The sequence below is a fragment of the Passer domesticus genome, chromosome 1, assembly GCF_036417665.1.
Source record: "Passer domesticus isolate bPasDom1 chromosome 1, bPasDom1.hap1, whole genome shotgun sequence".
In the NCBI taxonomy this organism is placed as follows: Eukaryota; Metazoa; Chordata; class Aves; order Passeriformes; family Passeridae; genus Passer; species Passer domesticus.
This window is the reverse complement of record NC_087474.1, coordinates 121,369,256-121,391,736: the sequence shown is the minus strand read 5'-3', so window position 1 is coordinate 121,391,736 and position 22,481 is coordinate 121,369,256. Positions and strand designations below refer to the sequence as shown.

The window sequence follows — 22,481 nt, the reverse complement described above, 5'->3', positions numbered from 1 at the left end:
TCTTAAATATCCCACATTTGGGGAAAAAAGTATTTTCTTCACTAATAATGTGGTTAACTCAGACTCCGTAAGTGGCATGGAAAGTCACCAAATCCTAAACAGAAAGAATAAGCACTGCAACAAAAATGGAGAGAATGAGTGCACATGACATTTTCATTGCATCTCTAACATTTTATAAAATTAAAGACCATTTTGAAGTATGTGTCTGATGGGAATCATCCTATATATAAGCATTCAACATTTAGTGAGCAGAGTGCAACTGAACATACAAATCATACTAAATAGCATTGACACTTGGTCAAAAGAAACATATATTTATTGCTCAAGTGTATGTCCAAGCTAATCTATGGAGAACCTTGCCATTATTTTTGTGATAAACAGTACTGTCTACAAAAAGGGTTAAAGAAAATGCATTCTGTTGCATCTGCTTACTAAATCCCTTACTTTAGTAGAAATTCAAATTTTGTAAAGATTATTCGTTTTATTGATGCATATAATTATAATCACAAGCCATCTGCTGATTTGGCAGGCATGGTTAAAATTCTCTAACTCTCATAACCTTTCAAGTACAGTGCCCTTGGGACTCTATTTCACTTTTATATTTTGGAAAACATGTAGGGACAAACAAGAGAGGTCATCTGCCGAAAGTCAGACCTGTAAAACACTAAAAGAATAAAGATCATGTTGACTGCTCTTGTTTTAATAGGGAAAAAAAAAAAAGTATTTTATATTTTGTTTCTCACTTCAGGAAGGATTATACTGGTTTTCATCACACACTTTGGGAATTTGAATTTTTTTCTAGGGATTAAAGCTCTCTCATAGCACCTCTGGGATCTGGGTTCCAAGTTTAAACTAAAAGAACAAATATTGTTCAGTTTGGTTGCCACAGGTGAATTAAACGTATTTAACCTTGGCCTTAATTTTTCTTTTTTACAATTCTCATTGCATTTCCATTTGAAATGTTTTAACAAACACTATTCCATTTTTTAAAAAATTTGTTTACTGAGTTTCACAGAGAGGCACCTATCACATATTTAGCTTTTTCCTGTGAAGCTCAAAAGAGCATTTTGATTTCAAGGGCTACATCCAATAAGGCATAACATGAATGGCTCACATTCTTTGCCATAGCCCTTTAGTAACAAATGACTTTATTTGTATTAGCATACCACTAACTGGTGGTTAGCCACAGTTGCAAATGTTTGGGCTTTTGGTCTGTGAGAAGTTTTTTTTTTCTGTCCATCACCATGTGTAGCCAAACTATTTTGTGCTTGACAGTTCTTTTTTTTTTTTTAAAGAAATCTTTGTAGATATCATTGTAGTAAATGTGGTGTTACTGCTTCTAGTAGAAAACAACCACAAGGGTAAAAAGCCCTAACCTCTAAGGTGCTCTCTCTGTCAAAAATAAAAAAAATTATCCCATTTCAACTAGTTGTAGTATATTGACAATGCTGTGATTTAGGAGAGTGTTTTTGAGAGAAAATATAGGAAGATGGAAAAGCTGTCTGCCGAATGCGATAGTCCAGTGACTTCCTGATATTAGCAGAAGGCAAAGGCAGTAACCCTTCAACAGAGTTGTCTTGGCTCTTTCTGTATTGATGTGTATCTAGCAGGGACAAAAGATGCAACTCTCACTTCTGTTTAATTAGTGTATCTGAAGGCCTGTATGCAGCATGCACACTGCTTTACTCCCTTTGGAGGTTGGATTCTCACCCCACACCCTCATTATGAGAAGCAGGAGGGAAATGCACATGTTTAAAAGTGTCTTCACAGCTGAAACTAGGGAAACAGGCCGAGAGTAGCTCTGGTTTATTTCACAACCAATTAAGTATGACATCTGTTGAAACTCAGGAAATAAGTCTCCCTTCCCCCGTTCATATACTTAAGCTGCCAGACTTTTGTTTAGATATGATGAATTTCACCAACAAGGGTTTTTCGTTTGGGGTAAATACATGAAATAATAATAATAATAATAATAATAATAATAATAATAGTAGTAGTAGTAATGTAAAATTTTTCTTCATTTTGTTTTTACACTGTATTTCACTGAGTGAATATGACTCAGATCTGTTTGACACTCATAAATCAAGCAAAGAATTGTGTTAATAGTTCTTTGCCTAAACACTCACCTTACATGCTAAAAAAAGGAGCATGTTTGTGGCAAGCAATGCAAGCATAATGACATTTTAATTTTTTAAAATCTGGTTCTTATTAACTCCCAAAGACCAGCAAAACTCGTGAGAAGGAATTTAGGTTTTAATTTATTACTTACATGGTTGAAAACTTGGCTCAGAAAAGAAGACACCAAATAAAACAGGGCAGGTTGAATCATGTATGGGTAAAACCAAATAATATGAAAGGATTAAAGGCAGATCCACTGTCACTGGTAACATCAGGTTTCTCTGGTGTGCTGCAGTTCATAGCAAAAGAAACAGAGTTAAGTTCTATGAGCAACTTTTATTCATATCAGACTCTTTCCTTTTATCAGACATTAATCCATGTGATGAATTTACTTACTTTAATTCCTTCCTAAAATATTGTCTAATGTAAATACTAAAAGGATGGTGTTTCAGTCCATACCGACTCTTAGAGTTCTGTTCCTCTCTGTTCTGCTTAGAGCTTGATTGTCTTCTTTCTGCTATATCTAGATAAGAAATATTTACTATATCATGCTGATCTTCTCCTTTGCCTCTTGGCAATAAGTTTTCCTGTGTCTGACACCACACTGCTCACATCAAAGCTATGGCTAACTCTCCTTTTCTGTAAGTTACTCCAGCTACCAGCACTCCTTTTTATTTGTTCATCAGCTTCGTGTTGTTTGCCAGTTCTTTCCAACAAGGACTGGCACTGCCTTCCTTCCTGGAAGATGCTTTCGTACTCTATTTCTCTCGCCTTCCCAGCCCTACTTCACAACACAGCTCACATGGCATTACTCAAGCTTTAAGATGCTGTTCAGTGATCGGCACTGGTTCCTTGGTTAGGAATCACCATTTGGTGAAATGTCAGTGTGCACAGTGGAAGTGGCCAAACCTGAGCCAGTCATCCAGATTCCCTTTTAGAGTCAGAGGAAAGAGACATTTCTTGTGTGCAATTCATCTCACCCTGAAGGGTATGAAATGAGTAAGATGCATCACACATCTACACAGCCTCAGAAATGCCTGCAGGTTGCCTACAGGCTACCCAGAGACCATGGAAATCCAGCAGCTACTGCCTCAGAAATATGTGTTTGCGTTTCAGGCATGTAAAGTTATGAAGATGAATCCTGACTTTCCCATCCAGCCTACAAACTGGACTTGATTTCTTCTTAAATCATCTCTACACAGAAACATTTCTCACATATTGATACGAGATAGTGATATGGATAATATGATACACTGTAGATCAAAAGTCTCCTCTTGCTCCTCTCCTCACATGACGTTGATGAAAATCTTTTTCAGCTTAGCTATTATAGGAGAGCAGAATAACAGAAGTGAATTCTGCTGTGCAGCTCAGAGGACTAAATTTTGCTCCTGAAATATAATTTTTACAAAAAGGAAGGAGTCAGTTCCTTGCTTTATTCTTAGGAGCCAAACTACTTCTTAAAAAACCAAGAAGTATAGAACTGTGAAGATTTAACAATATTCATTAATTCAAAAATACCTTGAATCTGTTTTATTTTTTAAAGACTGCTGATAGAAGCATTTCCAGACATTTTCTTTTCCTGTTAGTCACCACTTAGCATCCAGAGATACTTTTAGGGGTGGTTTCTCTGTCTCCTCAGGCTTTCAAGACTCTGTTTCTCAAGCTTCAAAGTAATAGAAAGATTGATTTGATTATGGTTTTGCACTGTTTCAGTAGGTGATTATAGTGATTCAATATTCCCCATGCTTTCATAAAAACTATAAACAAGCTTTCAGATTAAAATTTCAGATGTTGTGCATATTTTGCATAGATTTCAACTATTTTATTTAATTTTTCAAGAGATTTGATGACACAAATCTAGATTTTTACAGAATTATGTATCATCCCATGATTTTAACACATAGGCATGTGATTTTTAAACAAATAATCTTTTAAATTCCCAGGGGCAGCTTCTCAAAGTTCCTTCAGACCAAGGCAAAGTTCTTAAATTCTCCAAGTGGGCAGTTCAAGATTCCTTCAGGCTTCAAAGCTGCATGCAACTCCACAGATCTGTGCTAACCCTAATGTAGTGGATAGTCCCTATGAGACAGAATTTGGCTGTGCACTCCCCTAATCCCTGCCACGGAAGGCACAGGTGGGCCTTGAAAGCAGGAAGCAATGGCTGGGTCTCTGATGCTGTTTTGCCTTTTCAGACTCTTTCTCTGAGGGTAGGATAGACACAGGAGTAGGTTCTGCTGGGAGATAATGCTCAGCTTGATCTTATTTTGAAATTAAGAGTTTTAAGAAGGATGAGTGACTCTACACCTCCAGTAGCACCTCCACAGACTCACATCAATGAAAATCATGCACAAGACTTTGGGCATTTATTGTGGTATAAATTGGCACCAGTTCAAGAAACATAAACCTTTATAATGTTATAACATTTCTTCTGAAAATTTAAACATAATATTCTCAGACTTTTCTTCCCAAAAAGCAATACTTTATTGTCTATCATTAAAAAGTATCTTCTTACATATCCCTAGGTCGCTCTGAATAGCATGATAGAATAAACAGCTTTAGCCCTGAATGCTTTGGGCCCAGTGTTATTTATAGTAACAACATTAGCAATACCAGTTATTTTTATTGTTATTAATGTGACTTACATGCTACTGTATTGTGATCATGGGAAATAGTACTGTGATATTGAGGAAGTGCAAGCTGCTTTCAATCAATGATTGCCAGCCTACAAACAGCAAGTTCAGCACTGCAGACACCCTCCAGGTCACAAGGCTTACTTCCCTGCTTATCTGGGGCTTGGTATCTACTTGTTAGTTGCATGATGAACCCTGTCTGAACTTTACATGATACATTGGGAGTAATGAAGTCAAGTTTATAAGAGGAAACAGTAGGGAAGGCACCATGGTTTTTGGCACCATTTTTCTTCCTTCTTCCTGAATTTCCTACAGAGATCCCCACAACAGGAATATTATCAGCTCAACAGACTCTTTAGAGAAGGTGCCTTCTAGCATCCCAGTTCCTTCAGTGTACAGCACGAGCCTGTTTCTAGTAGGGAGATATTGAGCCTGGGTACTGGCAGAATACAAGCTAAGCAAACCAGATCTCAGGAAAGGTGAAACTCATTCCAAAGGTGAAGCTTTTCTATTCACCAAGTAGAAAGGATTTTTCCCTATTTCCTGCTGGTGGATGAAGGAGGAATAAAGTTCTTGAGAACTCAGGAAACCTAAGAAAAGCCAGTACATGAGAAGAGTTTGACTGTATGGAAAATAGTCATGCTACCCCTGGGAATTTATTTATTTTTTTTTTCATGAACAGTAAGTGAGATACAGTGTGTTGGAAGAAGGAATAATCTGGTCAGGGGAAGAATCTGAGACAAAATGAGCATTACATGACAGTTTTCCCTGGCCTGACCTGAGTGATCAGGGGTTTCTGTGAATCATTAAACTCAATTAATGCACCTTCAGGAAATTCGCTTTCACTTAATCCAAAATCAAGCAGGAGAATTGCTTCTAATGGTGCAATAAATAAATATCTGCCTTTTAAAAGAGCATAACCACACAGCTCACATTTTCTCTCTGCTCAGAGTGTTCGAGCTGTCAATACAACTTGCACAACCTAGGATTCTTGACAGAAAGAAGTGGTTTGCTACAGTAATGCTCTAAGGAAAGTGTACTACTCATTCCCTATATGACCATTGAAGTGATCCCTTGGAATGCCATGGTGCTTTGCTTTGGTGTTCTCAAAAGGAAATTTATCATATTTTGAGCTGTCAGTCCTGCAAGGTTTACCAGGAGATGGAAGCTTAAATTTCTTCTTCCATCTTCATATTAAGATGTCTATGTTCCTGCCACAGTTTTGTCAGTTTCCATTATCTCATGTGACAGCTAGCAAGGAATTCAGCCTCAAATAATAACTTCATGAACAGGCCTGTTGCAGATGAAGCTGCAGGTAGTTGAGCTCATTCTCACATGACATGTACTTGCATGACATGTGTGTGTATGTTGTCTCTTTGGTGTCTGGTGAAAATTTGTTTTCTCTGCTAACATCTTCAGATCTTACACTAAGGAAATCTCCTAGATCAGGGCAACATCAATACAGATATTGTCAGCATAAAATCATTTTATAAAGACAGTACCAGATCAGAGTCCTGCCCTCAGTTATACGAGAAACATTTTCTGAATGTTGACACAAACAGAAGTTGAATTTTGGAAGAGCTGTCACTGTGCTTGACTTTAGCCATAGTCTTTGTAGCCTCCCACAAGAAAGCTGAAATAACCAGTAGTGAGGACTACTCTTGATCTTATATGGCTATAAAAAATATATCCTCTTCAACCTAGATGGAAATTGTGTGTTATTCTACTCATTTGTTATTGAATTACATGTTGGAATTACATAAAAACCATGAAAATATTAACAGTTTACTGAAAACCTTAAATCATTGTCTCATCAAAATTTGCCATATAAAATAATACAAACTCTTTCCCTAACTGCATTAATTCTTGTGCTATTTTCTCTTATACTACTTAAACCAATATTTTACAAAAAAAGTTTTCTAGTTCCTAGATCAGCAAGCTATAAATAAACATCCTCACTCAACAATCAGGTAAGACAAGCTAGATGGCTACAAGGATCTAATATTCCTGATACAAACTATTATGCAATATTGCAAAAAAACACCCCTTTCATTAGCTTTTATGTCCTTAAATTCCTACTTCTGTTGATGCATTTAGTAACCTGGAGAACATGGTGTTTTCCCAAAAAGCAATGTTGTTTCCATGAAAAAAATATTGGATTGGAAGGAGTTTTAAGTATTTTTTTTTAAACTGCTTTGCAAATTCTTTGCACAACAAACCTCGCCAATATGTAAACAGGGCTCTAGCTACTGTGTTTGTCCACAGCTAGAGCTACAGATGAACACAGTGTAGTTGTGTGATGACAGGAACAGCTGACTCATTAGTAGAGAGCAGTGAAAGGTAATTAACCCTGGGAAAAGTACAGCTGCCATGCGAGCTGTTCCTTTCTGTAGGATCTGATTAGAAATTAGTGTTAAACCACTGATTCTTTAAAAAAATGTCATTGATAATTCACTTTCTCTCTCAGGTGTAGCCCCTGAAAGGGGCCTAGGATAGAACGAGTGTACAAAAGATCTCCTATCTAAAAAGGTCTTCTCTGAAAGAAGTGCCCACCTGTTTGGCTGCTTCTGGACTTTTCTTAACCATGAATACTATCCCAATTTTCAATGTTTTGAGGACAGACTCCAAGTACATGGGCAGTGCAGAGAATGCGCTGTCAAAATGATTTAAGGTTGTTGGTTGCCATAATGGAGTCTTTAGTTAGGCTGATTATTTAAAAGTTACAGCTACAACTACTTGTGTCAGGATACAGTTCTAATGCAAAGTGATCAGACCTCTTCAAAAGAAAGCAAAAATCTGTCTCCTGAATAGGTAAGTACAGCATATGAAAATAAAAAGAGAAAAAAAAGGATTATGCCCAGAGCACAAAAACCACCCCTCAGCCCGTCCCTTTTCCTGCACACACTTTGTTGTTTGTGGTTCCAACTCAGGATACAGAGCCCATGATTTAGTCAGACCTCAAACAACAAACATACTATTACACAGACATGCAGACACCTGATTAAGGCCTACTTAGCAAGAATGAAATAATTATCACCTAAAATAACAAAATTTCATTTAGTGTGCTCTTGGAATTTCTAAACTGCTGTTTATTATTTACTGTGCCATATGCAAAATAGTTTTGATCACCTTACTTTGTCAGACCTTCTGACCAGGAGTTTGTATTTGTAAACCTCTGTGATTAACACCGAGTGTATGTGAGTATTTCACACGCAGATAGCTTGTAGTGTTGAGGTCCACCAGAGTGTCCTGGCTGTTTTCAATGCAGCACATTCCTTACACTAGGGAATCTGAAGGGTAACTGAGCTTTAAGTGACAAAGTTTGTAAGGCATCTCTCCACAGGATGATTTTTTCATCTTGCTGTAGTCCAGTTTGCTACAATAGAATTATTACTATTATTTTTCCAATATAAAATAGTACTATAATTAGTACTGATATGTATTAGTACTACAAATATTACTGATATATTCTTGTAGCGTTATTCTTAATTCAGTATTGTTTAGTGGTATTCCCAGGTCATTTCTTATCACACATTGAAGAGGTTCACATTGAAAGAAACTTTCCTCTTTCAAAGTCTTTTAAATTAAACATGTGCTTGTTGTGTGAGATATTTGAACTTAATGTTACCACAAACATATCAAGAAATTTGTATACACAGAAATATATATGTTTATACTCACACACACATACATAGTCATATGCACTCATAAGTAAATATATATATACTTATATATACACCTTATTGACACTTTCAGCAATGAACGCAAAAATATTCAAAGGAAAATAGTAAAAGATATTTTCTCTGAGAATGTTTCTCTGTACAGGAAAAGAAACAGATTTGTATGATAAGGGTCTGATGTGTAAAGATTACAGTTATATCCAGATTGCCTAAGATATTAGGAGAGAAGTGAAAGTAAATGTGTTTTAAATTATTTTGCTGTTCACCATATGTTTTTTAGTACCCATCCATCTTACAGTTGTCCTTTTATATTTCTTTTTTTTTGTTGTTTGTTTAGTTTTCTGTTTTTGTTTTCTTGGGGGTTTTTTGGGTGTTTTTTTTTTGTTGTTGGTTTTTCTTTTTGTTTTTTTTTTTGTTTTTTTTTGTAAAGCTTGCAGTGAAAGAGGAAACATTTCAGGTTGAGTTTCAGAGGAAGTTAAATGATACTGAACTGATGAATCCATGATGATGAAGATAATATCTGCTACATTAAAGTATGTTTAGAAATGGACAAAAGCACTTTACAGCACTCTACGTTGTTATCCTCATTTAGCTGAAAGGTGAAAAGACTTGCTGAGGGGCACAGAACAGATCAGTGGCAGAGGCAGGAAGAGAATTCCAGAATCCCTTTTTTCCAGTTATTTGCTCAGTCATGGTGCCTTCTATTTATGCCTATGACAGAAGACAGGTGTCATTTTAGGAAATCATCTTTGTCTCACTTCAGAATCATAAAAGGCACTGAAAAGAAAATTTGAACCACAATTCCTGGTGACGCAGACCTCTTATCATAAGTCTGAATAAACTGAACATGCTTGTCCTTGCCCCATTTACCCAATGCAAGCATATGATGAGCAAAACTCTTTGCATAACAAGTCTTTCCCAAGGAATATTTGACATGCATGTTTTTGTATCTGACAAGTATTAGTCAATTTTTGCTTTGATTGTTTTATTATAAATAAATAATAAAATTATTTATTTATAATAATAAATATTTTTATTCTTGGAGGTTTTTTCCTGTGCTCTTCAACATGTCCCTAAGATCTTCAGGGCAGTGCAGTAGTGTAAGACAGCCCCCATTATCTTTAGCAGTTAGGGTCATTACAAGTCTTTTAAATGGTGGCAGACTGTACTTCACATGGCACTCTTGAAGTTAATGAACATATGTGATTTGCATGTTGAGGGAAGGCACACTTCTTCCCTTTGTGTGACTTTCCCTTTCCTGGGACATGCCTGTCATGCTTAATGAAGAGAACTTGTTCAAAAAGGGCAAGATGAATGCACAGGATAGCAGAGTGGTAGTTTTAGATTTCTTTTACTAAAAGCAGATTGTGTTTTTAGGTGTATTATTCGCTTTGTCCAGAATTATGATATCCTAATTCCAACTATTAAAATATTTCTAAAAAAATATTTTTATTTTGGCTGGAACAGTCAGAAATCACAGGGAATTAATGGAGGAACTTAGATGAAGCCTGTGTTTGAGAAGCGACCAGTTTTACTGAACCTAACCAGCTTCAGGACTTCTACAGTGTGCAACCATAACAGCACCCCATAAAACTGCCCTTGAAACCCATCAATTCCTAACTAGCTGGAAAAATCAGGCGCAGTAGAAAGACTGTCACAGTGGCAGCCAAACAGCAGGTGTGCAGCAAACATCAAAACCAGACCAGGATCCTCCTGCCTCGGAAGAGGGCGGTAACAGAGCAATTAAACCCACACAATTTCGCTGATCTTGGTTGTGCTGATCTGTGTGCTCAGGCATCTCCTGCTGGCCTCCATCCTGCAGCTACTGGGCAGCTCTTCCATGGGCAGAGCAGGGCCATCTCTCGCTGAAGGTGGCAGTGGTCCCCCCACACAGCACCTCACAACAGAGATGACTCCACGCAGGGAAAGTCATCCTGGCTGGAAAAGAGTAAACATGTTTTAGAAGAAAGCAAACCCTGTGTTCCAGAGTCAACGATGCACACTCTTTGAACTTTCTTTTAAAATTACTCTGAAATCATAAGGTTGTTATGGGGTGGTTTTACTCAAAATAATGCATATCATTGTAACACAAGCCTTGAAGTTAAGTGGCTACTTTAATGAAACATAGTTGCCATAGTTACTGTCAGCGAGCAGAGAATAACTTTTAGTTCTTTTGAAGCTACAAATTAGTTTAAGAAGAGGAAAAGGAATAAACAAGCATGCAAAAGTTTATTATTCAGTGTTTCATGCCTGATCAACTCTTAAAAAGGAAAACTCTCCCTAGACTAGGACATTAACTTTTTCTAGCCGAAATCTATAATTGCCCATCAACAAACACAAAATTACTTTTCAACTCTCCACTATGTCTGTTTTCATGTTTCCCCCCATTTTTTTCTCCTGAAGAAACAGTTTTACAAAGTTCTGCTTGCAGAATTTTGTTAATAACTGTCATTTTACAGCATCTAAATTACTATAAAAATAATGTTCTAAAGGCAATAATGTATTGCTTAACACAACTCATGAAATCTATGGTCTAGCTCTATTATTCATTATAAACACTGTCTTAAAGCTGATGAGAGGGAAATGAGAATTTATCATGCTGAAGATATCTTCTAGGACCAGCTTCATTGTTTTTCAGTTTAGCATCGAGATGTGCTCTATCCCTGAAGTGTTAATGGAGGTCACTGCTGTTGCTCTCCTTTACTGTGTCGAGGCAAAAGAGTTCCTACATAGTTGACTATTGAGAAACAAAATGATGTTCTTTCCAGTATATCACCTTCAGCTTACGAGCCTCTAGAGCAGTCGTGATTAACAGGACTTTTACAAAGTTTCTGTGTAGTTACAAGGACAGCTTCAATCTTCTGTCATTTTTTTGCATTAGCTATGATTATGCTTTTACCACCAAAATGCATTTATTCTAAAGGTAACAATACCGACTCAGAGAATAGCTTATGTTTCATCTATATTTATCAGCACTCACTGTACATTTGTGTCTTCATTACCAGGAAATATTAAGGGACATTGTGCCATCTATTCCTGTTTACAGTTTATTATGCAGAGATAGGAAACACTTAGCATGTAAAATGAATGTAGAAATTATTCCTGGATAGAAACACGGACATTTCCCACTCGTTGGCTCTTTCTCCTCCATCACCGGATCAGAGTGTAATTGTCAGTAATCAGGCCTGCTTGCTGCTGATAAAACCACTCTGAATGCTAGCAGCCTTCTTTGTGTGATGACTCAATTATTCCAGAAGTGCCTCATCAAATCTGCCCCATCAGCTGGGCTAATAAATAAGGAGAAGAAACTGGCCCCCCAAAGCAAATTATAAATCCATTTGCATTAACCATTTCGCTGGTCCATGATCTAGGCAGAAATAAGCATGGCAGATTGCGTTAAGCTTATTTGAATATGTTTATAATGTTTACAGCTTGCAACCTTTTTTTTTTTTTCACAAGGTGTTGGAATTATCGGTCATGAATAGCATCTAAATGCAGTTATGTTAATTACAGCAAAGCCTCCGGCATCTTTGAGGGACAGTTAGTTGCTTAAATCAGGTGAAAGTTAAACTCCTCTGCTAGGTGAAATATGATCTTGGCTTTGGAGTTACTGCTGTTTAAAAGAGAGGATAAGTGGAAGTTTTTTAGAGGTATTAGAAGGGCAGCTGCCTGGGTTACCAGCTGGTCCACACTGCTAACATGACCTTCTGTTCATCTCAGGCTAGAACAAAATAAGATAAAGTTTAGCATTAAAGCTAAGAAAGAAAATGCGGATATTGAAACAGCAATAATTCTGCTTCCTGTGTACTTTGTACTGAATAAAAAAAGTGCAAAGACGAGTGCTCTGCCACAAGGAAACTCCTTTCTGAAGCTCAAATTATACACAAAAAAAAGATGTTTACAAGTAGAGTCCTGCAGATTTCTTGCAGGGAGGGTGTAGGCCAAATTAAATTCAGTGACTCATGAGCTGAACATTTTACACGTACTTCAGGGTCTCCCTGAAGCTTGTGCAGAACTTAATGTGTAAAGTCACAGACTTCAGACTGTGCAGGATAAAGATCTGACTGAAGTCCAGAGTTATCTTTATTTATTTGTAATGGTATCTGTCTTTCACGTGTTATTTTCTCAAATACTATATATGCTGCATTATTTTGTCTTGGGAAAGAGAATTCACTGTCACTGTAGAACCACAAGAAATGTTCAGGGGTCATAATGGTGAGTGCATTGGATTTTGTTTCCTTAGATATTACTTATATTCAGAGTTAACAAATCCTAAACTGAAGCCATTATGCATTCCCACATTTGCAGTAGATCAACCAGGTAAATGACAGAAAATCAAATTAACCTGTTGGAAATGGAATGTATTATGCTTAAAAAAGCTTTTTGGATCTTTCACAAATACAGTAGAGATTTGAGTATTGAAATTATGATAGAGAAAACAACTTGGGACTGCTGCTGAGATAATTTTGTGGTGGTACAATATGTGTTTTCTGATTTTAAAATCCTCAGGAGCTCTGGTAATCTGACCTGAATGAGTGGACTTTTACCCACAGATGATGGGTCAACAAAAATAGCTGTTTGAAGGGATTTGTCACCAACATCTGATGTAGAGGATCAGGACCTAAACTGTCATTCACATCAGTATCCTGGTATGACTCATGGATCTCAGTAGGATGGCACTTCAGAGTCAGTACAAAATCATGTTCACTGGAAATGGCTATAAACCAAGGAATGAATTGCAAAGGCTCCAGGTGACTTCACTGAACAATTACACTGACAAATCAAGCAACTCATATATTCCATCTTTGTGGGTTTATAAACTTTATTATTCTAGTTGAATTGAGATGATGGTTGAAAAAGGTGAAAGTTTTCTTTATAGTCAAGCAGGCTTCATCTTCTAGAATAAAAAATGCTGTTCAGACACATAGACAGTTGAAGTGAAAGAATAATTTACTGTCTGTAAATTGCTTTGAATTCTTGATTAAAATAAGAGAAAGGAGTTAATGCAAGCTGTGAATGGATTGGGCCAAATGAAGATACGTGTGGACCCGAGGGGAGTGACCCCACCAAGGAACCTTGATTGACAAATAAATAAGTTAGCTCTGCCTCATTTCCATCAACAATGATTTTATCATCAAAGCCACCAACAACCTGGTTAGATGTACCTTCTGGGCTCTTGAGGCTGAGATCTTATTTTCTCCAGTTGGTATTGCAGATTTCTACACTTCTTGCAATACCTCCAAATTTGGCCCATTATCAATTTTATAACTCATAAAACTTACTAAATAGATTCAGTATAAGGCCTTGATATTCCTGTGAAATCTACACCAAGCCTTTTTTTCTCCTGGAACTATCAGATCCCAACAATTATATTTGAAATATAACTTACTTCTTGGAGTGAGGACAGGGGTGACACACAGTGTATGTTACATTAAGGGTATGTCACATCCCATGACACAGCATAATCCTGCAGACCCTCTTTGCAGCATGACAGATGCATGACATTGTATTGGACTTTTTATGGGGCACCCTCTCTTCAAATGTGGGTACTCACCCACGAATCAGCTGAATGGCAGCCAGCACCCTATAATGTGAAAGAAATCAAACCCAGCACATTTAAACTTACCAACTACCAACAACTTCTGTTGTGTTTAAACACAGCAGAAGGGTGCAGGTTTTTGTGTTTTGCCGCTGTTGCACTTAGTTCCTCAGTACAATTTTAAAACCTGCCCCTCAGACCCATCCCAGTCCCAACTCCTTTTCTTATAAAGAGGATTTCCATTATACTAGGTTATTATGTACACCTAAATGTGGAAAGTTTAGTATGTTTTTCCTTGTCCTTTGTGCACTTTTCCAAGTGGATCTCAGCTGTGCTGTCTTAGCTCTCTGTCCCTCAGGATGAGAGAGACAGCAGATGGGGTTAGGGCAGAGGGCTGATGCTTCTGACAGCAAACGGCCTGGTTGTTGAGTGGAAGCTGTAAGCGTCAGGAAGCTCCTTTTCCCCAGAGAACCAACTAACCACTGAAGAAAGTTGAAAATGAGCCCTTTGAGAAACGCTATTAAAAGTAGTAAAAAATTGCAATTGTGCAGATGATGTGCTGCTGTGTGGTTATTCGGATGCTAATGAGTTTGACATCAGGGAACTCAAAGGTTTGCAGCTACTCCCTTATGTGATTTAGTTTTTTATTGGCAATCTTTGAGAAAATAAAAGAAAAATATATTGTTAATAAATACTTAAACTGCTAGAATTTGTAGAGAAAAAAAATTGCTAGTTTTAAGTCTTTAGAAAGCTTTGCTCACCATTTTAGTTATTTTCAGAGGTCTTTTGTTTTAGGTTAGTGTGTTTTGAACAAAGAGGAAGAGGAAGGTAGAAAGCTTTGAGAGTTCTTTTGTGGTTTTGGGTTTTTTAATGCATGTTGAAATAAAATAACAGGAAAATGGTTCTTTGAGGATAAGTAGCATCTCTTTCTAGTAAAAAAAAGTTTAAAAAAAGATTTAAAAATCCTTCTGGTATTGGGATGTTTGCTTTGGATTTTCTCCCTTCTTTATCATCTTACATCTGTTGCCTGTTTCATTATTTGATCAAAATGTACTGATTATAATTAAAAGTACTTGATGGGATGAAACCAGCATCCTATCTATTGGGACATAAGCAGAAATTAATCACCCAAGAAACTCCAACTTCCCTGAGAATCTATTTAGAATGAGCCTTTGCAATTTCAGAAATGTAGCATTCAAAATTTTGTTGAAAAAGACATTATCAGATATAATTAAAAGGACAGCTAAAGTTCTGAATGTTCATTTGCGAACTTTGTCATAGTTGGAATATCTTCAATGAATAGATCTATTTTACTAAATACACTTGATGATATGTGAAACAGACCTTGGAAGTTGCAACTGATAGCAAAATTTTAATGTTTTGGTCACTAGTATTAGGAGCAACCCCTAAATAAAACTTGTCCTTAATAACTGCCCATTGTCAGATTCTTCCAGGTTGCAGGTGCCTAGAACTTTAAGTGTTAGGAGGGTTTGGGCATTCAGTATTTCTGAAAATATGGATCTCTGTGCTGTAAACTTCTGCAGTTCTACTTCCCTCCCTGTCGCTGTTGATTTAGCATAAAGTCCCTCACAGAGAGGAATAAAAATTGAGCATGGAGAAATGTCAAAGATTTCCTTAATTTGGCTTAAGCTGAGAACATTTGCAGCCTGCCAAACTTTAAATTTTAATATTTGAAGTCAGAAAAAAATAAAATGGAGGGGTTTTCTTCTGCTTTTAAAATATTTCAGAATGCTTTTCATTTATTTTACATCATGAACTGAGCCATCCCACTCAGTCAAAGGGGTTCTGATGCAATTAAAACATTTGACTAAGGATTTCTACATATAGAAATTGTAGATTTTTGTCCACACAAGACAAAAAACTTTTCTTAGAACAGGTCTATTTAATAAGCTATCAAAAGGCATTAATGATGTAGAGAAACTACTATAAGAAAAGAAAAAAAAACCCTATTCTTTATGACTTTTAGAAGCACCACTGATGCCTCTACACCCTCTCTTTGTAAAACCGCTGAAGAAAATATTGCACCTGGATTATTTACCCATTTGATTTAAAGAGTATCTTGTTTCATCTGTGTTTTATTTAGTATAGCTCTTTTTTTGTTTTGTTGTTTTTGTTTCTTTGTCTGTTTTTTCCAGAGAATGAATTTGAGGATTATCTGTTAAATCAGGCAAGGCATCTTGGGCTGTGTGACAAATTTGGTCCTTTGGAATCTGCACGTATTTTCACCTGGAAACACGCAAAGGTGGGATAATTTATTTACAAAAATTAATTGGAGTAGAAATATGGCTATATATTAGTAATAGAATGTGGTTTCATATGTCATGCCTCTTGTACTAGGATTACTTTTCATGCATAATATCTGCTGTTTTAAGAAAGCCTTCAACAGTCAGGTGTAGCAGTACTAAACAGTAGAAGAGATGAGAAATTTTATAAATACATAGAAATTGTAGTTCTTAAGTTTGTGAATTACACTCTTTTAGCCGTGCATATTGTCAGTAACACAAGTATCTTTGAATCTATATGACCCCAGGAACGAGAATATATTTCACAGTGCACTGCTTAAATTTAAAAGTATTGATTCATAACTTATTGGTGATTTTTATATATATATGTATAAGGTTTATTGGTTTGGGACTTTTTTAACTATATAGCAGTTGGGTGGTCTAAAACTTTAGTGTATTTAAAAAGATCTCAAAGAATCAAAGCTTTAATTTTACCGACTCTTTCTTTCTGTTACAAAATTATGCTTAATATATACTAGCACAGGAAATAGTGACAAGACCTTTAACTACAGAAAAAATAATAATCTAGGAAGAAAAGCCTCCAGAAAGTAGCCTGGGTTGAACTTCATTTCAGCTGACTATGTTATATATTTTTTTCTCTGAATTTAAAAACTAGCAGTTGCCCCTTAATTTCATGAAGCTGTGACTCTGCCCTCTAAAGCGTTGGTAAAGAAGACTAATAGAAATACTTGGCACACGTTGGTTACCTAAGGGAATAATAGAACTATTTGCTGTAGTCGTTTGGCAAAAGGACATAAACATATGGCTTTGGTTTATATTCAGCACTGCCAGTTGTGCAAAGTTGCATGGATGAAGTATACAACAGCAGTGACAACTCCAAAATCAGAAGTGAGAATCAAAATAAATCATCCTCATTACAAAGCTATTCAAGCTTGCCTCTGTTCGAAGGTTTATTTTGTCTCTGCATATTTTCAAGTAGTCAATCCAATAAAAAAAATCTACTTCTCAAAAATGGGTAAACCATTCAATCACACTATAAAATGCCAAATTAAATTGTTGATGATTTATATTTGTTATAAACATGCTTTAAAGTTTGCATTTAGTAAGTGTACTTATGTTAATTCCCAAGAAATTCATAGAGCTGAACCGATTATTTCCATGTCATTTAACTTTTTCCTAGAGAAATCAGGCACAGCATTGAGAAAACTAAAGCAAAATTTTCAAAAATAAAGATGCGATGTCTCCTTGGCTAAGAATAGTCAAAATCACTAAAAAAGGCATATTTTTAATGATAGTCTTTAGGAACATATTTCTAAATATTTTTCCTTTCTGGTCATCAACCTATTATTAAAAAAAAAAAAGAAAGAAAAAGAAGGGCAAGAAACTTTAACCACATTACAAGAAGTGTTCCTAAAAGATATTGTACTTGGATTTTGGATTATTTTTATGGCCAGCAAACAAAATACATAACTTTGTCTAGAAGCTGTTGTTTGTGTTCTCAGCATTTCTTTCTCTCACTATACTTCGCACCATCAGTGTGAGATTAGTACTTCATATTAAAAATGTTATTGTAGACTGAGAGATAGATTCAGTCAGCACACATATACACTACAGACAAATAGTGATCTACTCTTCTGGGCAGGCTATAAGAAATTTTCCTTTCAGATTCATTTTTTTTTTTTTCTTCTCTATAACTTTATTCTCTCTTTATGTGATAAAACCTTACATGAGTTAGTGAAATGAAATATCAAAATGTGAATATCAAAACCACTGAAAATCTTGATCTGAGGGTATCATTTACTGTAGAGAGAAGTACACAGAGTGTTATGTCACCTTGGGACACAGTATAGCACATTCCTGTTCATTGTCCTTAGCAGAATCTGACTTCAGCTTTGAAGTTTGTGGCTTGTGTTGGAGGCTTGAGAATGGATTTTTGTGCTTTAAAACTCAGTGAGTTTTTTCCTTCTGACTGAGTTCATGAAGTTTGTGACAGATATAGCTCTTATCTCAATACTAACTTCAGTAATTCACAAATTAAAAAGAGTAGAGAAAAGTTGTTTTTTTTCAGACCTCTCAAAATTAAGCAAGTTTGTCCTAGTGAAATGATTCCAAAATTTAGTTTTGAAAATCAGGTATAGCTTTAAGTCAGAAACTCATAGTGCAATGATAAAGCTTACGCTCTTTAGATAAACTGGGGATTTCTATTCCTCAAGCTAGTTATGCAAAAGGAAACAGACTGACACTACAGCAGTGTGAAACCCACTCCAGGAAAGCCATGCTTGTGTTTACAAGATTACAATGGAAATTACAAAGTGCATAGCTCTTACATGAGCTCTTTCCAGGAGATGCATTTCACTTTTACCTATGTCAGCAGCTCTGGCTTCCCTAAGCCATAGTTTATTTCACAGTAATGTGCTGTAAAACTTTCCTATCCAGATAGTAGTGTCAATTTAGTTTCTGAAATTCAAATTTAAAAATGTGAAAGTAAACTGAAATAGTTGCTATTATTATTATTGTCATTATTATAATTTATTGCACATGCCCTATTTTCAGCTGTTAGTCATATTCTTAGATCCCATTATAACATCAGTACATGCACATGTGCACAGACAGACTCCAGGCACACAAAAAAACAAATTCAGAGCCAAATCCTGATTCTCTCACTCAGGGAAGTATTTCCAGGTGCTGCTCTCGAGTCTGTTAACTGCAGTGGGATGGTACAAACAAAAGAAGTACCATTTGGTTCCTGCAAGCCAGGAACTCTGAAATAGTTTGCTCAGAAAGTATGATTGCTGCTATTGCGCCAGTGAATTAATCTGGAGAAACATGAATACCCAGTAGCAGTTAAATAGCAAATTATTACAGTTGCAGCCAAGCAGAATTTGGGGTATTGTCAGTGACTCCAGTCAGTTTTCTGTGATCTGGTTGTTGACTTACTCTTAAATCTCAGTCAACATTGAAGAAAAAGTAGGGGAAAGATCAGAATGAAATTCACAAAGTCAGGCAGAGGGCATTCATAAACCTCGGGGGATTTGTCAGAAAAAGTTTTTAGAAAATAATTCAACATCAATATCTTCAATAAATTTTGAGATCACAGAAATAGAGTATAACTGAAGCAGAAAGCATTTATTTCTTAGCCTACTTGCTTAATGATTTGGGACTGCAGAGCTGCTGCACCTCTGTCCTTGTGTTTCTGACTGTATTTCCCACTAATTCCTTTAGAGTCCATTAGCTAGCTTCAACTAATTTTGAAAAGAAAATGTTTAGATGAGTTTAAAATCCATCAAATCAGATAATCTATATATAAAACACAAAGATTATGTGGACTTTGTTCCACTATTCACTCGCCATTATTTTTATAAATCTTGCCCTTAAAAATTATGGGGCTATAACCCCCAATAAATTTTCCCTGGCAAACATTTCATTATCCCCATGGTCCCCATGGCTAAAAAAATTAGCAGTGAGATATTGTGTGAGGATTTTGTGCAGACATGACCATTCTATTTACCCCTTATGGATTCTTGACTCAAGACAACATATGTAGTGTGAGGGAGGGTGACCATCCCCCAGCTTTGACAGCATGAAGCACCTTTCAGAATCCATCCAACCTCTACAGTCACAACAGTAATAATACATGTCTCAAATTAACACCTTCATGACAAGTATCTCTAAAAATGTTGGCTAGAATTTCTCAGAATTTAATACTTTTGTTGTTTCATGGGTGATTTGAAAGTTTGAATGCTTCTTGCTGACCATCTTTTGATGTAATTTAAGGTAAAATTATCACTATTGTAGATGAAAAACAGAAGTGAGACACTTCATTCACTTTGTATCAGTATCAGACAGTCTCTAAAAGAACTACCAAACTCCGAAGATAGTACATTTAATTTTTGAGCAAGAGAAGGGTTTTTATTTTGCTGACACAATTTAGAGACTTTAGTTTTATTCAGGTACTTTCATATTTCAAGTTAATACATAGGACTATTTTGCAAGTTAAGGTGTCTTTTGTGCAACACAGACATGATGTGTATTTTGATATGTGTATGCACCAGGCTAAACTGTCCTATAAATTATAGGTTTGAGTTGATAAAAAGATATCTCATAGTGTGAAACTTTACAAGGAAAGAAAATCAATTGAAAAATCACCTGCATTGATTTTATCATTGGTTTTCACTCTTTGTGCAGTTTTTAAATATTCATCACAGTGCAACCTGCTGTTGAGACCAAAGTAACTGCTGTTCAGTAGAAGCAGTGGGCACTTTTTGTTTCATAATTAAAAGAGCAGCACTGTGATTGGTGTGGTATTTATTATGAAATGATGACAAAGGAGTACCAGTGGTTTTAATAGTTTTAGCTTACAGGAGCTGTTGTTAATTTTGTCTGTAGAGTTGCAGGTGAAATAATGCACAGTGGATAAATAGTCTATATTGGTTTAACTGAACATAATATATAGTGTGTTCTGGAGTTGTTTGTCTCAATAGACTATAGTAATCAAAAGTAATGAACCTATTATGTGCAGGACCTTGGAGAGCATAGAATGGCAGTAAAAGTGTGGCACATAAAAGGTTTATTAAAGGAAATTAAAGTCCATCATTGCCACACCTGCTCCCCTATTATAAGTCTATGGCAGGTCAGTGCCTTCAATCACAACTCAGCATCAGAGAACAGAGCCATGTTTCCCATTACCATTGCAGTCACATTGCAAAAACTCGTTCTCCAGCTTTTAAGGATAGTAACAAGTAAAGGCTGCCATCAGCCCCACTACATAAACAGAAGCTCCTCATGTTTTTCCCTGCTAATAATCAATATCAGATGTAAATTTAAACAGAGAAAAGGTATAATTGTCTGGCTTTGATGTACATTTCCATCAATTTATGTTTTCATTTCAGACATCACTAACCTGTGTTCTAGAATTAAACTTCTTCAAGTCTATGAATACCCTTTTCAAATGTTTGTGTTCTCTCTTTCAAATAGGCATTTTGATTCCAATATCTGTTTATAATGTTCAAACATATATAAAAACAAATAAACCCCAGGAAATTAGAGAAATGTTTTTTATCCCCTAGAAAGGCTGACTTCACTCTTTTTATTTCTCAGGTCAATTTTGTCATATTCTGCAATGTTCTTTCAGATAAGACCTTCGAAACATCTCAGTAATCTGAGTCATATTGAGCTAAAAATAAAGCATACTCAGATCTTCAAACTCTATAAATGGAAAAAGGCACAAACAGGACTTCTTGCATCATTCCTCAGTTCAGGGCAGTTCAGCAGATCCTCAGAAAGAAAAAGTGAAATAATTGACAGGATCTTCTGTTGACATCAGTATTTATCTTGTGACATTTTCCAGGGAGAGATGCCTGGCAACTTCTGGTCTCCATATTTATCTGTCACCCAACACAGTTTCATAACTCAGACACTGGTGTCTGCAAACTGATCTGCAGAAGCCCATGGGAGTTGCTTTGTCTACAATATATTTATCATTACCATTTTACAAATAGGGAAGCTGAGTTTCAAGTCAAAGACAGATAGCAGGCTTCCTTCAGAGACTGAAGAAAAATCCCATACTTCTCAAAATTTTGCTTAAAAAAATTCCTGGTAATAGAGTCTTCCTTATGTATAAAGTGTTACTTTTAGACAGGAGTTTGCCTCCCTGGACATGGTCAAAATTGCACTGTCGTGCTATCTGCTACATGTCACTGCAGTTCTCCACACCGCAACATGAAATCTTAATCCCTTTGAATTTCAGGGGTTTGCAATAAAATCCATGGATTGAAAGCCTACCCCTATAATTATGTGTCTGGGCCACATCCAAGACCAGAAGGTGCATATTTCCAGTTTGGGTTTAGATGTAGCCAAAAGTGTAATGATGGCAGCTGATCTTGAAAGGATTCTCTTATTTCAGTTAGAAAACTTATGACATCAGCTGACTTCTGGGGGTCTGAGCTTTTTGATTGTTTGGGTTTGGTATTATTTCGTGCAAAATAGAAATCTGGACACTACATTCTCACAAAAATATCTTCTATAAATTCGTAACTCACTGTCTCTTCAAGCAAAACTTCTTAAAGAAATAGTTAGTTGATTAAGAGTTGAAGAATTTCAATGCTGTATATGTGTAGTTATGCGTTGTAAAGCAAGAAGGTTTCGTGTTTTAAGGATGAAGTTGTCAGAAATGGGGTTCCAACATAGCTATAGACCTATGCCTCAGTTACAATGAAAATGAAGGGTTCCTGTAGTCACGGCAGCTTTCTGG

At 36.2% G+C, this 22,481-nt stretch overlaps 1 protein-coding gene across 3 annotated transcripts in view; it reads left to right on the top strand.

Moving 5' to 3' along the window:
- ST18 (ST18 C2H2C-type zinc finger transcription factor) overlaps positions 1 to 22,481 on the top strand; it is a 168,188-nt gene that overhangs the window by 76,764 nt on the left and 68,943 nt on the right. For all 3 annotated transcript variants that reach the window (XM_064386178.1, XM_064386179.1, XM_064386185.1), the window contains one exon: positions 16,124 to 16,230. In XM_064386178.1, coding sequence (XP_064242248.1) covers positions 16,124 to 16,230 — 107 coding nt within the window. The remainder of the gene's footprint in view (positions 1 to 16,123; positions 16,231 to 22,481) is intronic.